This window comes from Lagopus muta, chromosome 7 (genome assembly GCF_023343835.1).
Source record: "Lagopus muta isolate bLagMut1 chromosome 7, bLagMut1 primary, whole genome shotgun sequence".
In the NCBI taxonomy this organism is placed as follows: Eukaryota; Metazoa; Chordata; class Aves; order Galliformes; family Phasianidae; genus Lagopus; species Lagopus muta.
Window position 1 is genome coordinate 45,356,295 of NC_064439.1, and position 17,094 is coordinate 45,373,388.

The window sequence follows — 17,094 nt, forward strand, 5'->3', positions numbered from 1 at the left end:
GTAGAGACCTTCTACATTGAGCAGAACAAGCATGCATGGAAATAACTTATACATAATGAGGAGAAACATACATTTCCATGATGGATGCAGTTCCTGAAAGAGCAAGACTCAAGTGTTTAATTCCACTTTTCAAAGTCACAAAGAATATAATCCATCTAATGGGAAAAATATACACTCCGTGAAAGTTTATATACACATGCAGGAACATATGTTGAACCAATTAAACACAGTTCAGTTAGTTTATTCTGGTTTTGCTTTGTTACATCTATAAATGGAAAAATATGGCATCTGATAATAAATAGCATGCAAAAGAAAGTGACCAGACATGAAAGACTTCTTCTGATCAAAAATTTTTTGAAGTCTGATGGAATATTTCCCCATGTCAGAGAGCAGCTGATCCTTCAGCGGAGTACTGAAGCCACCAATCTTGAATTCTAGCTCCAGTTATGGGCAGGGAACTGTAGTAGCTGTGATAGACTTAGGGAATAACCTCCACCAATTCAGTCCTGGTGGGAGATTAACATAGAACAGTGGGTTGTTTTTTTTTTTGAAACCTGCAACCTGTTCAGCTCTTGCTAATTCTAGAGGTGTAAGTACTGCAATTCAGGGGGCCGCTTGTATTTTTTAAATGAAGCAAGTAAAGATGAAGTTGTTAGAATCTTAAATGCTTTCATTTGGTTTAATATACACTTCATAGAGGTGAAGAAAAGAAGCTTCTTCTAAAATACTCCACTAGAACTTTTAATTCTTGTTTCATGCCTCAAATACAGTTTTTAGTACAGTTTGCGTCCTTGTTTCCTTGTGGAAAAATACTGCAAAGAAATGTCTTTCCTCTTTCCTTTGGCATCACAGCTGTCAAAAGACATTGTTAGATTTTCACAGTGGACAATCTATCAGGCACAATGTCTTGTTATTGAGATGCTCTGAAGAAAAAAAGATGAAGGATGGATAGGTGTACTGCAGTGGTTAGAGAGAGACAGCTGAGGAAAATCTTAATGAAGATTCACAGCACGACATTTAGGTCAAAGTCCAAAGTAAGGTTCATCTATCTGCCTTCAAGGAAGAAGCTGAAAAACAGTAGCTTCTGAAAGGTGTATCTTTCTAGCCTGTAAAAGCTGGAAACTACCACAATCCTATATAGCATCTTAAAACTCAGCAGTCTCCCTGGCTCAGTAAAGTCCTGACGCAGTTTTTTTCTGCCAAGAGCCAGTACTGGCACACTGTTAGTTGGATTTCCTGATAGTTCTTAGTTCAGTGGGCTATGCCTGCTATGAAACACAACATATCCAAGCAGGACATTGTTGTTACAGCTAAAAAAATTTCATCGTATGGGAGAAGTTTATGGTCTTTATCCAGGTGGAAATTCTGAATATAGTATACTCTGAATACATGATGAGGCGTAAAACACACTATTGTTACCAAGGTGAAGAAGAAACTCTTTGCCTGAGCCCTGAATTCCACATGGGAGTTGATGTCAGGCCAGTATTTCACAGTCAGTCTGCACATCACGTATAACTGGATTATAGTGAGCAAAACACAAACTGCCAGCAGAACTCCGATCAAGCAGTAGTTTAGTACTACCATGGGCATCTCTTCCATCTCCTGCTGGAACTGAAAGCACTGAGAGGAAGGGTATGTTCTAGAGGTGCCATAGTAAGAGAGAAAAACAGGAGCAATCACCAGAGCGCCTAGCATCCAGACAGTTGTCACCCAAATTGTAGTGTAGCACTTGTTGAACTCAAGTTGAAAGAGACGTATTACGATGATAGCAACATAAAAGGTGAAGGTGGTGTACATATGGAGGTAGATGGTGGCACTTACTAGCTTGCAAGTGAATGTCCCAAATTTCCATTCCTGTGAAATGTAATAGCTGAGGCGGAAGGGGATGCTGAGTAACAGAAGGGTGTGAAGCACTAGGAGGTTGATTATGATAATAATCATCACAGATTGGGATTTCCTTTGAATCAACTGGTGAGCCATCACAAGGACACCAAGTGTACCCCCAGCTAGGTCAATGCTGTACAGGGTTATGAGAATAGAGCGAAGCCTGTCTGAGGTGTCCGGCACTGTCCTCATCATAGACTGATTCTGCTGGGTTAAGCTGCTGTTGGACATCCTGCTAAGCACCTCTTTTGAAGGTTACTGTAAAAGAAAAATGGGAATTAGTAAAATAGATATGTATTTTTCATTCCTTCAAAGAATCACAGAATGGTTGGAAGGGACCTCAAGGATCATGAATCTCCAACCTCCTGCCACATGCAGGGCCACCAACCTCCCCATTTAATACCAGCCCAGGCTGCCCAGGGCCCCATCCAACCTGGCCTTGAACACCTCCAGGGATGGGACATCCACAGCTTCTATTGGAAGCCTGTTTCAGCACCTCACCTCTCTCTATGTGAAGAACTTCCCCCTGACATCCAACCTAAATCTTCCCTCCCTCAACTTAAAACTGTTTCCCTTTCTTTATTGTTAACTACAGAATGTTACAGATTCATGAAGTAATATGTAAGTGAACTGTGTTTGACATTATCTTACATATACATAACCTTGAAACAGTTCTCATGGTGCATATGGCAGCAATAAGCTGCATCTCTTAGTGTTAAAACATATTGTTTACAATAATGAAAGTGTTTTCAATTCAGTAAACTGCATGACAGGATATTTTTTCAATTATTTGCCTCTATCAGCCTTCCAAAATAATTAAGACACTGACTGTTTGAAAATTCTACAAGTTTAATTTGCATCTAAGATTGAAGAAAGGGAAAATAATGAAATGTAAAGAGGCTGCACGTACAATTTATGCATAATTTATGAAGACACTGCGGCCATATTTTTAGCATTTTGCTGGATGACTGCAGGGCACCTGTAAAGCAGCAACAGTTTCTAGATTTGTAGAGCACACTGGAAATAAGGATCTGCAGATTAGAAGTCAATTTCTTCTTGCTTCATTTCCAAAATTTTTTGCTACAGAATTTCTCTTGCACTGCTCTATTATACAAAGTAAAGAGAAGCTTAAAATAATTAAGGATTTTATTTATTTTTTTTTTCAAGGAGGAAAACCTATTGGCACTTGTTGAACGTAGCCAGATACATCCATGCTCATATTTAGATGTAACACTTGCACAGAGTTCTCTGTTTGCACAAAAGTATACGGATGTAGCACGCAGGGTACATGAACATTTTGCTAATGAGATCTCACCTTATAGAGAGTATCCAAAGAATGTAGTAATGGCTGAGATATGGTGTCTCAGAGAGGTAATGTGCTCACTCTCTGATTACTCTCTTGTTTGGAAGCAGTAACGTGGCTTTAATCTGCAGTTCTTAATTCTGTTGCACTCATCTGTGAAATGATTATAAAGCACATCTCCATTATTAGGGTCATGTTTTTCCCAGTAATTGATTGTAACTTAAGAACATTTTCAGAGAAAATTCTGATTTTTTAAGCACCAGTCAAAGTATCTTTAGAAGACCATTGGAATATTGTGTCCACATCTGATTTAAACCCGTTCTTTTAAAATGCATGTTCTAAGAAGAATTCTAAAGAGTTTAGAATTTCTCATGCCCACTATTTCCCATGCTCACTAATATTTTTGAGACAGGCTTGAGAAATCTGTTTCACTATCGACTTTGCTGTAAGAAGTTTTACAAGGCTTATGAAGACGACTTTCCACTCTTGGCATAAAAGAACGTTCCACTATATGTTTTTAATATTTCAAACTGGCTTTAAATAGGAACAATCATTTTTAAAATGATAATAAATGGTATAATTATAGCCCAGATACCAACAGTTTATATTACTCAGAAGTAGATCAGCTTTTTGACTCTATTTATAGAAGTAAAATTATTAATTTTTACCTTGTAATGTCTTAGTTTGGTGATTCCTCCTCCCTTTACTGCCATTTCATGCACCCATAGCATACAGCACATATAATCAGCGTGAAAAAAAGAGCTTTGGTCTTTGCTGTTCACCCAAGAGCAGCTGAAGGTTTTCTCAGCCCACATACAGGAAGGAAGAAGTCATATTTTTATTTGCAGAGATAGCAATCAAGTAAGTTCAACTTCCAGTATTACTCTATTGTTCATGCAGAAGAAAATGCTGTAAAGCTGCTGAGCTGTCAGAACTCATCACAATGCTTGGACATGTAGGACAGACTCACCTGGCAGGACTGCTCCTGTCCACACTTGGTCAGTCTTAAGCTGGACAGTCGATTTCTTCAGCTGAACAGCTATTACAAGGTACTGGATTTTGCCATTTAGCAAAAAGAAATATGCATCTGAGTAGGCGATTTTTCATTATAAATGTATTTTATCCTGCACTTGTTCCATATTTAATAGTTTATAATATGTGCCAGAATAACAATGTGTTTAGCAGAGTTAAAAAATAGACATCACTTGAACACTCTGTCTTCAAGAATACAGAGGTGGTTACTCACTGCTTAAGTAGCATAAATAAAGTAAACTTCATATATATAAAGCAACTTAAGAGTTTCTGCTGCTAAAAAACACTGTCCAAGACCAGCAACTATTGAAGGTTATTCTGAACTACATGAAGGCTGACCCAAGCCAAACCATAGTTATAAGGTAAAAAGGAAAGCAGTGAGTCAGGGATTTTCCACAGACTGTAAAAAACAGTTTATTGATTAGAAATGAAAGAGGAAATAGAATATGTTGTGATTTTTTTTTTCAATTAGGTTTCTAAACCACATCAGAATGGTCAATACTCAAATAAGAATGGTTAATATACAAAGCCTTGTGAGCACTAGCATAAAGCCAATATTCCAGCAGAGCTGAACTAGCATCACTTCTGCAATTGTAAACGGTTGTCTTCTGTGGAATGTGAGGGTGGTTCCCTTTGGGAAACTTCTATTACTAAGTATAGTCATTAGGAAGAATTGGATAGACAGTAACTAAGTATGAACACACATACACAAAAACAAGGGCACTGAGATTCAGGGAGAAAAACTGTAAGAGTTTTGAGTGTGAGCAAGAGCACACAGAGACTGCTATGTGGGACATTCTCAAGACAAACTCTGAAAGCTTTGAGAAAACAGTTAACATTGCATTTAGACAAGGATTCGGAGCAAGTAGAAACCCTGTTTTGGAGACTGCATGTATTGGTGGCTTGGGGGTAAGAGAAATGAGTAATTGCTCCAACAGACAGAATGAGAAAGGTAACCAGCTGTGTGAATAATGATACTCACCAGGTATGGATCCAGCTTAATACCACATAAGGACAGGCTGCTTCCTGACGTAGTAGTAATAATGTTTGGACATCAGAATGATTGGTTGGGTCTGCAGAAACATATAGAGGAATAGGGAGCAGCATGGGTTGCTCTCTCTGCTTTGGGCAGGTTAAAGTGCCTGTGAAACTAGCTACATTCACAGCCTCTGGATAAAGAAGGGAAATGCATGCAGCCTTATGTTCTGTCTACAGACAGCATCTGGAGCAATCCACAGATTGAATCACCAAGTAGCACTGAAGAAGAGAGATGAAGAAACTGATTTGTTAAAATGACAATTGCTGTAACAGTAGATGCTCCAGGCAGAACCAAAGCCAACTAGAACACCAAAAGCTTTGCATATTCTCTTGCCTTACCCAATCAAGTCTGAGCTCTTTGTATGCATAATAGTTCCAAAAACTACAGCCAGAGGAGCACCTTTGGCTGACATTGAAACAGATGTGGGGCAGAAACTAAACTTCTGAATTGATGTTTCACGTCCCTGAGTTGCTATGTCCTCAAAGTGTTCTTTGTATGTTGAAACTTCAGTGTTCAGTGTGTTAAACTTTTATCTTCATGTTGTGTTTAGAAAAAAAAAAAAAAGAAATATAATGTGCTCAGCAAAACTAGGTCTTACATTTTAGGTCAGATTCCCATTAAGGTACAAAAGGAAATTGAGTCATCTCAGCCTGTACAAATGAACCTTAAGATCTTACTTCTGCTCCCTTCATTGTAGCACAATTTGCCCCTGGTGAGAATAAAGACTGAATGAGAAATGCACATATACAAGTCAGAGATCCAGGTCAAGACCAGTATCACCAATAGAATTTAAGAAGGGAAAGAAGACTTGCTGAATGTTCAGAAACTGGATGAGTTCCTCTAAGCAGTAGATTTCTATGTATTTGATTTTATTTCTGCAGGATTGCCTCTACTTTCAATGTCACTGTGTGAGAGAGTGTGTTTACTGGTCATTATAATAGCAACTGCAGTTTCACATATGAACTCAAGAGCTCCTGTCTTTATAGTATCTACCATAAAGCCAGACTCCCAGTCTATCAGAAATGGGTGACAGGTACTGGAAAATGAGTGAATAATTTTCCTAAAACATACTCCAGTGCTTTAGGATAATTGCTTTAAATTGCAAATCCCACCCACTCGTGCTTCATGAAGAAATGTATAATTTCAGTCAGTAAGTGATAAAAAAAAAATTAGATTTCAGATTCTTGGACTAATTCTCTATTTTTTGGTTGCAAATTTGAGAAGTTTCTCAAGCTTTGTCATGATGGAAGAGACTGCCTGGCTTCTCTATTTATTAGAAATAATAACACAACATAGTTGCCTTAGTCATACCTATTTAATGTGTTTCAAAATACTAAGTTTTACATACAAAGAAAAAAGCATGTAGAGGAGTTCTACAGAGGAACTTGACAAGGTATATCACACAAAGGTTGCATCTTGCTTTTTGAAACAAAACTTACTTCTTCAGTTTGAAGTATGGAGATAATATTTATTATTATAAGCAGAGGAACTTGTGGGCATTATCCTCCTGAGTGGTAAATACCAGTTCAGTAGTAAGACAGAACACTTATGAAATACTCATATCCTGTTGTTAGGTCTAGTTGTTCTCAATGCTCGTAAAGGCAATTAATGTTTTCTCTGCTTTTTGTTGTTCTAGGAAATTGATAATACTAGCATTAATGCACTTTTCAGGGAAACAGCTGCAAAGAGCCACATGTGAGGAGGGCTCTGGCACTGACAACATAACCTTTCCCTGTCCCAAACGTCTTTTCTTTCCATTGGAACATGCTGCCACTAATGCTCCTCATTACACTTAATTTCTTCCATTTAGAGTCCTGCACTCTTTCTCAGAAGTCTGCTTCTCGATAGCCACAGTCACCATGTTTCTCACGTTCTTTTACTTGATAAATGGTCCTACAGCCACAGCAGTGACTTCTGCTAGCAACACGCAGAATCCCCAAGGCCTCTGTAGGGGGTGAATCTTGTGAATTTTTGTGGCACAAAGGCAAATAGAAAGAAAACAGAAACCATGTGATTTATTCCAGAAATCAGATATCCTCACTGCATGAATAGAAGTTCTGAAAGTATTACAGAAAGCATGGGCTTGCTCAATACAGAGAGGTTGTGCTTTCCAAGGCGGGCTATGCTATCAGTTTTGCACTTGTTTTATATATTAAAATTTATTTTTATATGGTACTTCTTACTGAATAACCACAGTGAGCATTTGGGAAAATGAACAAAAAAATCATTTCTATTCTCTTTTTATTAACTGGGAAGGTTTCATTACCCATGGTGTTCACAGGAAGAAGTTAAAATGAATGCCATGCCATATGTCTGTTTATACCCCCTACTCTCACCACACTGTAAACAGAATATAGACAACAAATCAAAATTCTCTTTTGCTAAAATGATCATGATCCTAAATATCATCAAACTGTCTACACAAGTGGATCCAATAGCTTTCACAATTCCATTGTTTTTTCAGATCAAGGGTTTGAGAAATTACTGTAATTATAAGAACATTTTCACCCTCAAGCATAGATGGGCCATGCAGCTAATTAGCATACTTTAAGCTAACTCTATGAAAATGAAATATGTGTTCCAAATGAATCATTTAGCAGGATCCTGTTGGACTTATCTTTCCATGCTGACAAAAATGGACTGTAGAAAAAGAGAACGGGATGGAGGGGAATGTTTAAGTGATTTAGTGATTAATTTAATTACTTTTCTTTCAACCACTGGCAGTTCCTAGATGTGAAGGATGGGAAGGCAAATGACACTAGCCTTTTACGTTACAAAAGCTGAATGGTGCCAGCCTTGGCATCACATGCCTTATAAGTATGATGGGGCTGGTGGCTGCTCCCAATGGTCATCACTGAGCCATGTGTCCCCAAGGCTTTCTTCTCAAAGAATTTTACTTCCAGAATAACTGCAGCCACACACACTTGCACAAGGTGCTAATGCTTCCCGTGGTCCAACTATCATGTTCATTCACCTTCTCCAAGCACATGCAACAAACCTTCAGCAGCCACTTGCTTGCTCTGAGAAATAATTGCATGAAGACTTTCCTTGCAAGAGGTCCTGTTTTTTTTCCTAGGCAAATCATGAACTACTGAGAAATTTATTTTTCTCATATCTGAGAGTGAAAAAGTTGTCCTAAATGTGATTAATTGATGTAAAATGCAGGTGAAAATCAGGAATGGAGTTTATCTGCAGGTTTCAAAGGTACACAGATTTGTGTGCAATTCTGTACGTAATGTATTTCTGTACATCTTTAATGTACAGAATGGCTGAAGTAATTGTGGTAGAAATAACTGTCTTTAAAAATGTTGCATTCATTTGTAAAGCTGGAGGCCTAATTTATCTAAATATACAGTTGCATTGTTTTGCAATCAGAAGATGTAAGGTCTCAGATATGAATCCAGGGATTCAGTCATCTTTCAAAGAAAGACAGTGAAAGAGGCAATTAATGATCTTGCTGCTATTTTTCTTGTTGTTGTTTGCCTGTTTGCTCTGTTTTATTTCATTTTTTTTGTGTTTTTTTTTTTTAGTAGGGATGGTTTAGGCATGACATTCAAAGCTTCATCAATATTATTCGATTGTTAGCTGTTAAGGGCTGAAAATGTATTAGTTTAAAAGTTTCTTGTGAAAGCCTCTGATAATTGAAAAGCCACCTGATTAAACTATGAATATATAATATATTCTTCCTGTTTGAGCTTCTGGATTTTTTTTTTTTTTTTTTTTTTTTTTTTGCTTGATATGCTCAAATTTATCCATTTGAATAACAGTATTATTGTATTGAAATTCAATTTTCTAAACTAAAGCTCTTTGGACTCAGTGCAATCCAAAGCACTGATTTAAAAAAAAAAATGACAGCATTTTAATGCCTTGTTTAAAAATGTAGCTTAATTTTGGAAGTGTCATATGCTGGCCCCAGCTGGCAGCTGAATTTCCATCCAGTCAGTCAGGCAGTCACCTCCTGCTGTGGGAGAGGAGAGAACTAGATGAGCAAAATATATGTATTTATATAAATCTCGTGGATCAAGATAAACACAATTTAACCTGTGGAAGAAAACAAACAAAAAAAATTAGTGACGCAAAACCTCTCAGCACCAGCAGGCCAATATCCCACTATTCTTTGAGCAACAGCTACTTAGGAAACACACTTCTCCCTGCAGTTTTATTGCGGAACATCACGTTGTGTGACATGGAGTATCCCTGCGGTTACTTTGGGTCAGCAGTCCTGCCTTTAGCCCAAACACCAGCCAGGATGTCAGATAGCAGGTTCAAGCATGGCATTGAAAGACCACTGAATGGGATCAGATAGCAACAGGTGGCAATTAACTAATTGCTCCTCAGTGCTGGTTTTGATAACCTTCAACATAGCACAGGCTTTTTAAAAGGAGTCATCACATGACTTTGTGATGAAGGACTATACAGTGCTACATTAGACAGAGCTTGGCTAGGAGATGAAGGAAACTGAGTTTAACCAGGAGAAAGAAGGGTCAAAGGCTGAGACTAGGTTAACTGGCTGCTGCCTTGCTGCGCATGGAGAAGACAGAGCTAAACTCCTTCAAAGTTAAATGGTGGAAAGGACAAGAGGTGAGTCTTGAGTTGCAGCAAGGGAAGCTCTGAATCTGAATGGTGTACTAAAAGAATAATGATGTGAGAGTGTTGCAGCTATGGGTCAGCAGCACAAAGGAGGTCTTTGGTTTTTCTGTCTTTGAAATTTCGAGAATGCAAGCAGGGTCCTGAGCAGCCTCATCTAACTTTGACTTTAGCCATATTTTACAGAGGATAGAACTACAGGACCTGAAGAAATCTCTTCCAAACTATTTTTAGTATGATTCAGTAGTTTTTAGTCTCAATACAACAGAGAACTGAGATGAAGCTCCTTTCCATGTGTTTTCTTTATGTTCAGAGTTTTGTGAGGTTTCAAGATACGAATTATAGTTACTAAATTCACTAACTTGCAGTAATTATTAAAGTGGAGCATTTATTAACATAAAGCTAAGTTAACCGTTTGTTCTGACACACATTCTGACCTTCAGAACAAGATTTTGTCCTTGCTAGTATTTCATCAGTTTGTGGGTTTTTGTTTTTGCTTTCTTTTTCTGTAATGATGAAAATACTCTTAAAAGGTGGAAAGTATTTTAGCCCAACATTATATATATACGTGTGTGTGTTTATTTCTTTATTTTTACTTCACCAGTAGCTGCAGAGGCTTCACACTCCTACGCTCTTTAGTAAAAGATGCTGTTATGGTGATATATTTCCTGTGCTGCATTTTTGCATGTGCCTCCATTACCATGTTGTTATGTCCCTCACACAGTTAAATAAGCTCACCTGTGACCAGTTAGAGGGAATTTAGCCAAGGAACAGCTGGCTATTTTCTTTCAGATTGGTTTTTGTCTTGCAACTTGGCTTTGCTTGTTTGTTTGTGAACTGCTTGCTGCCTAATTTCACTTGTCAGGTTTTTCACCTGTTCTCGTAGTTTTGCTGCCTCATGTGGTTCACATTCACAGGGTGAAAAGTTTGCTGTTACTTTTTTCTGGCTTTGTTTATTCTCCACACTCAACTGTTGCATTTCAAAAAGCTCCATCTCTCCTAAAGCACCAAAGAATGTTCAGCCTTTCAAATTTCTTAATTATTGGAACGTTAATGTTGCTCAACTAAAGAGGCATCAGCTCGGGTTTGCAGTCTGCTGGTAGTGGTGAATGTTGTGATTTAACCACATTAGCAGGATGAAAACAGCACCCTCCTCTCATGGCTTTTGATGGGTGGTTTTTCTTTGTGACTGAGTTTGCAGATTACTATTGAAGTAAAAACAAAATGCACATGGGTGCAGTATTCACACAGCAGCTCTAGACTGAGCATGTTCTTGAATATTGAGAGAGCTCTATGGGAAATTGTCTCATTCATTTTAAGATTGCATGGAGGGGAGATATAGCAGAGCTAGTGAGAATGTGCATATGTACAGGTTACATTAGTGATGAGAAACAGCTACACTAATTAACTCCCTAACAAAATGAAATTCATTCAGTAAAATGCATTTGGATTAAAGACAACACAAAACAATACTATATCAGTTTCTGGTTCTTTCATAAGGCAGGATGACATGAACTATATCATGATTATGTATTATCTTGTAATGCAGTCACTGGTAAAGAGGGAGGGGAACTCCTCCTGTTGGTAGGCTGAGGTTGGTTTTTTTTCCACCAAAGAAAACAATAACTGCCTTCCCCACCTGCTTTCTTTCCTCCAGACTGTTAAATGTGTGGACTGTTATTATCTCTCTTTTTAAGTTAATTTTGGAAAAAAAGATCTTGATAAATTACCGTGTGTAAAATCTTTGTAAGTAATGCAAGCTCAGAAACTAAGCTTGGAAACATGAAGCAGTATTTTTCTCACTGAGCTAGCAATTATTTTTGTGATTGATACAACTGTGATGAGGGCTGTTGATGAATTTATTTTGCTCTGTAACATTCCTGTTACAGGAGGGGAGTCAACTCTTTATAAGGGTAGATAATGGAAAGACAAATGGTTTGAAGCTGAAGGAGGGAGGATTTAGGTTGAATGTCAGGAAGAAGCTTTGAGAGCGGTGAGGTGCTGGAATAGGATGTCCAGAGAGGTGCCCCATCCCTCAAGGTGTACAAAGCCAGGTTGGATGGGGCCCTGGGCAGCCTGGTCTAGTATTAGATATGGATGTTGGTGGCCTTGCCCATGGCAGGGGGATTGGAGCTTGATGATTCTTGAGGTCCCTTCCATCCCAAGCCATTCTATGATTCCAGTTGGCTTCTTTGATGGTCCTTTGGTCAGTCCGAGAGAGTGTGAGGTTGTCTCCACTGCTGCCAGCTGGATGTTGCCTTGGCCACGCACTCTTTTCTTGGATGCTGGCCTATATTGTTCAGGTGGGCCAGCCAGGTCTGCCTGTGCTCCTTTATCATGCTGGTAAAACAGATGGGTTTTGGAGGCTGGGATAGCTTACAGTTGTGCATTGGACGTAGTCTTTGCTGGCAAAAGGTTATGTGTCTTGAAGGTCTGTGTGAGCGGAAGTTTCAGATGCTATGGATGAATTTCTTCTAATGGAGACCAAGATGAGGGCTCTGTAACAGCCTCTGCTTTAGTGACAGTACCAGTGGGATCCTTTGGACCTTCGTTGGCTGTTGGAATGGATGGTGCAGCAGGAACAGTCAGCACAGAGACCAGGCCCTCTTAGTCATTGGGCAGCTGATCACATCTGATGCAAGAGAGGTCAAGGTGCACTCACATCTGGAGCCTGCTCCAAACAGAGCTGAATATGGTGAACAGTTAATTCGTGAGTGGTGATCTTAGAAAGCTTCACAAAACAAATTTCCAAATAACAGGTCCGTTAATTATTGTCTATCATACACCCAGTGAGCATTTGACTTTGAGACTGTCCTGGTTTTCCATGTACTAAGCTGAGCTGAGACCACAAATATTTCAGTCCTTCTATGACTTCATTAAGTCATACAACTGGAGCTCCAAAAATTAAAAAGATGTCGAAGCTGTAGAGCAACCTCAGCTCTTTTTTTTTTTTTTTTTTTTTTTTAATAGAAGTGAATAGAGGACACAAAATTTTGGTGACACCATTACTCACTCCAAGCTATCTAAAGTCATATCAATATAGTCAATTTGTCCTGTGCTAAGTGCTCCTTGTTAAAAACAGATTGTCCAGCAAACTGTTTAGCCAAGTGGTGCTTTCTTTCTACGTGGAACACTCTGTAGCTGATCTGAAGAGCTCAACAGTGTATCTGATGATGTTTGTGTAGACAGAGGACAAAAGTTTTCTGACACAATCACTGCCACCATGGCCAGTAGCCATATGTCCTTTTTCTGATGATACTGAATCTATTCTTGGTGCTCACATAATGGAAGATTCCTCTTCTCTCTGTCTTCTCTTAATCAGCTTCTCAATGTCTCCAAATTGTAGAATTTCATATCTAAAATGAGGAAAATAGGAAACTGTTCCTTCTCAATAAAGCTGCATCTGAAGGGGAAGAGGCAGCAATGTACACATCGTTTAAAAAAAAAACCAAAGATTGAATCCTAGATACTTACTTTGCAAGCAGATAGTATTCACATCTTGACTTTGATTTAGGATCTTATTTTACCTTCTTTATATTAGCAATAGCTGCATTGTATTCAGCTTTTGGGATCACGTACTTGGAGTATTATATTTTTGTAAAGTTCTTCTGTAAATTACTCTCAAAATTACTTCCAGTTACTTCGTAAAACGACAGAAAAAAGTAGAAAAGTATTATAAAAAATGAGTAATCTCTGGCTTTTTTTTTTTTTTTTTTTTTTGAAGTTACTAGCTTAAAATACAATAGAAATAGCTATTTTATTTCGTTTTATTTTATTTCCCAGGCTGTTCAGAAAGGCACAGTAGATCACAGAACAAATGCTGATTTCTATAATAGAGACTATCGTGAAGTAATTTCTGCTTTGTAAAATTTAGATCTACTTTTAATTTTTATCTTCCACTTGGGTGATATTTGACCTCCCCCATTAGAACCATACATATATGCGTTTCATTAAATGCTAGCTGGAAGTGTTGCCCAAGGAGGCTGTGGATGCCCCATCCCTGCAGGCATTCAAGGCCAGGCTGGATGTGGCTCTGGGCAGCCTGGGCTGCTGATTGGTGACCTGCACATAGCAGGGGGTTGGAACTGGATGAGCACTGTGCTCCTTTTCAACCCAGGCCATTCTGTGATTCTATGAGTAGATATTTCAGATGGTCCCCAAGTAAAGCATGGAGTTGAACAGTGCAGTAATGTGGCCAGTATTTTCTGGAATGATTTATATCTCCAGCCTCTTTTCTGTAATAGGTGGTTGAAACAGATATTTCTTGAAGAAACTGCAAATTTATTTATTTATTTATTTCAGAATATCTACTTCCACAATATCATCGTAACACAAAGTTTATGTTCAATTTGGGTTTAAACTTCCTTAGGCAATTTACTGCAGGGATGACTTCGTTCATGCAAAATGAATTTAGTTTACAAGCCATTTTTTTTGTTACATCAGGTGATAAGGGTCTGAGTAAAAACTGCCTAAAAGAAAAAAATTGGAGCCTGAGAAGAATGAGACAACGAGGACTGAAGTCTGATAAATACCCTGAACCAGCATTACTGCAAGAAAGCTAGCTTGTTGTATTTATCGTTGTATTAACATGATTTTTCATGGCTCACTGGTGAACTACTGGGGAGATTTATGCAGCTGAAAGGATGGTGTAGAAGTAGGAACAAAGAATAATGGAAGTTTAGCTTGCTTCTGTCAGTGGGAGTTCCACTTTTTGGCAGCTGTAGGGGTTTGGTAAACAGCGTGAGATGATGTCCAGAGACAGTCTATTACCTTGTGTCTGTATGGTAGAAATATGCTCATATTCTGCCTTACTATCCTCTTCCCCATCACCTTCTGCAGGGTCTGTGCCCTGTATGTAATAGAGTTCTTTTTTTGCTGTTGTTCTTGTATGGTTGTTTTCTAACCTCCTCTGTAACAGAAAGTTAGCAAAATCAGAGTGTCTTTTTAGGCATTGGTGCCTTTGACCAAATAGTTGGTGGTAACTGGAAATTCCCCTTTCCTCTATGGACTGGCTCCTCGATGTTTGCAGCTCCACACTGCTTCCTCCATCATCGCTGTTCACAGGAGCTGCTTGGCTACATTTCAGATGCTGATCTGACCCTGTCTACATTTTAATTTTCAGCAGCTTCTCAGACTTCTCCTTCCACAGGATTGCCTGGCAGCACATCCAATTCCTCTTCAGCCCTCAAAGGGGGAGTGAACAGGAAAGATGCCCAGGAGGGTGGGACAGAGCAAGAACAGAGACCACCACTTCTGTCACCAGCTGGCAGGGCGATTCCTGATAGGATTAACAAGGACTTCCTTCTCTTTGGACAGGGGGAGACTTTCTCTGCCAGACTCACAAACTGAGACGAGTGGCTGGTGTAGTTTGTCAGACTGTTCCATAGAGATATTAACACTGTATTGACTAGTACTGCCAACTCAAATCATGAAATTGCATCTCCCTAATTCTGCTCATTAGCATCATGAATCAACATTACAATTATCAGCATCAATTTCTATTTGAGAAAAAAGCACCCGCTGTGTAGTACTTCTGTGATGCCACGGTATTGCAAATTGTTTTACAAAAACTGAACTACTCCCCATCTTAAGACATACAGGATTAGTTAAGCTATATGATCAGGATGTACTGTTTGAAATATATGCTTTATTTTTTTGAGCACAAAGCTATTTTCTTTGATAAAAAAGCTTTATTATATAAAAAGATTTATAGCGTTACAAAGATGCAGTGCTTACAGAATGCACGTAATGTATTTTTCTTCACAAAAGATGTCACTACAAGAGGAAACAGAAATGTACCATAGAATCATAGGTTGCTCCCAGTTGGAAGGGATCCATGAGGATCGCCAATCCAACTCCTGGCTCCACACAGGACCACCCAAAATTTGAGCCCTGTGACTGAGAGCATTGTTCAAATGCTTCTTGAACTCCAGCACTGGAAGAGGAGTGCTGTGCCCCAGGTGCAGAATCCGGTGCTCTTGTTAAACTTTGTGTCATTAGTGACTGCCCAGCCCTCACATTTGTCAAGACTTCTCTGCAAGGCCTCTGTACTCTCAAGGGTGTCACCAGCACCTCCCAGAGTAGTGTATTATTTTGGGGAGCAGTTTTATGTTGTTTCCAGTGCCTGCTTTGACGTGTTGGGGAGTGGATGTACTATGTCTCTCTGGCACTGTGCTCTGCAAGATTCCAGGACCCCACACAGTTGGAGCTAGCAGCAGGGCAGCCTGCTTCGAAGCATGCCAACCTTTTGTTTGAAGAGACGGCTTCCACTCAGCACGAAGAACAGCAGGTCCAGGCAGCTGAGGGCAGTCAGGCTCAAAAAAACTTCATTGTAGCTTTCTAACTTTTCACTGTCGTTTACATGCTTTATATAGTAGGCTCTAAAGAGGTGATAGGGAAGGAAGCAAATTATGATGACACAGATGAATATCAAGTTCTTCACCTGGGCCCAGAACTCTTGATGTGACCAGAGAGAGGTGGAGAGTTTTCTCGATACTTTGACCAGAATGAAAATCTGCAGGCCCAGGAGAACAGAAGTAATTAAAGCGACAGCTGCAATGGCTAGGTAGTTCAGGACTTTCACGCTGTCCTGTTTCAGCTCCTTGTGGAATTTAAAGCATGCTTTGTCATCATACATCCCTGAGCGCCCATACTGAATGCAGAAGAGTGGCACCATGAAGATGATGACGATGACCCACACGGCGACACTTGCGGCAATGGCATGTAGCTTCCTATAAAACTCTACCTTATCCTTCCACTGAAAGAAGATCAACCACCGGATCACCAGTGTGATCACGTAGAATAGGAAAGTCAGATACATGTGGATGTGCACCATAGCACTCACCATTTTACAGAATGGCATGTGGAAGATCCACTCTTTATTGATATAGTAGTGCAGACGGAAGGGGACTGTGAGGAGAAGGAGACCATGTACCACGACTAGGTTAATGATGGCTGTAGTGGTCACAGACAGACTGTTCATCTTGACCAGCACAAATGACATTGCAGTGGAACCTATCCCACCTCCAGCAAAGGCAACTGAGTAGACGGTAATCAGGATAGCTCTTGTGGTGTTGGTGTGGGCAAAGTCAGAGAAGGTGCCATTGCTGGCTATGTTCTCTTCAGTAATATTCCTGAAATCTTCCTTGTACATATTCTAAAAATGAAAGAACACATAAAGACTGAGGTAAGATGAGAATAACAGAGAACCCACCTGAAAAGCCGGAAGAGCTTTCAATCTGGTTCTTAC

The 17,094-nt window shown here is 39.3% G+C and overlaps 2 protein-coding genes across 9 annotated transcripts in view; both read right to left on the reverse strand.

Annotated features, from left to right (window-relative positions):
* Positions 1–280: 280 nt before the first annotated feature.
* On the reverse strand, positions 281–2,139 carry LOC125696468 (probable G-protein coupled receptor 141; the record flags this gene model as incomplete). The annotated part of the gene is made up of 1 exon (XM_048952193.1): positions 281–2,139. A coding segment is annotated over one exon (888 nt), but the record flags the coding sequence as incomplete, so codon positions are not given.
* A 13,352-nt stretch (positions 2,140–15,491) lies between these two features.
* LOC125696313 (probable G-protein coupled receptor 141) overlaps positions 15,492–17,094 on the reverse strand; it is a 50,933-nt gene continuing 49,330 nt past the window's right edge. For 6 of the 8 annotated variants that reach the window (XM_048951820.1, XM_048951814.1, XM_048951815.1 and 3 more), the window contains one exon: positions 15,492–17,001. In XM_048951820.1, the coding sequence (XP_048807777.1) occupies positions 16,054–16,998 (945 nt within the window). In that variant the 5' untranslated portion in view covers positions 16,999–17,001 and the 3' untranslated portion in view covers positions 15,492–16,053. Of the gene's footprint in view, positions 17,027–17,094 lie in introns of all 8 variants that reach the window. The other 2 variants (XM_048951819.1, XM_048951821.1) reach the window with 1 other exon arrangement.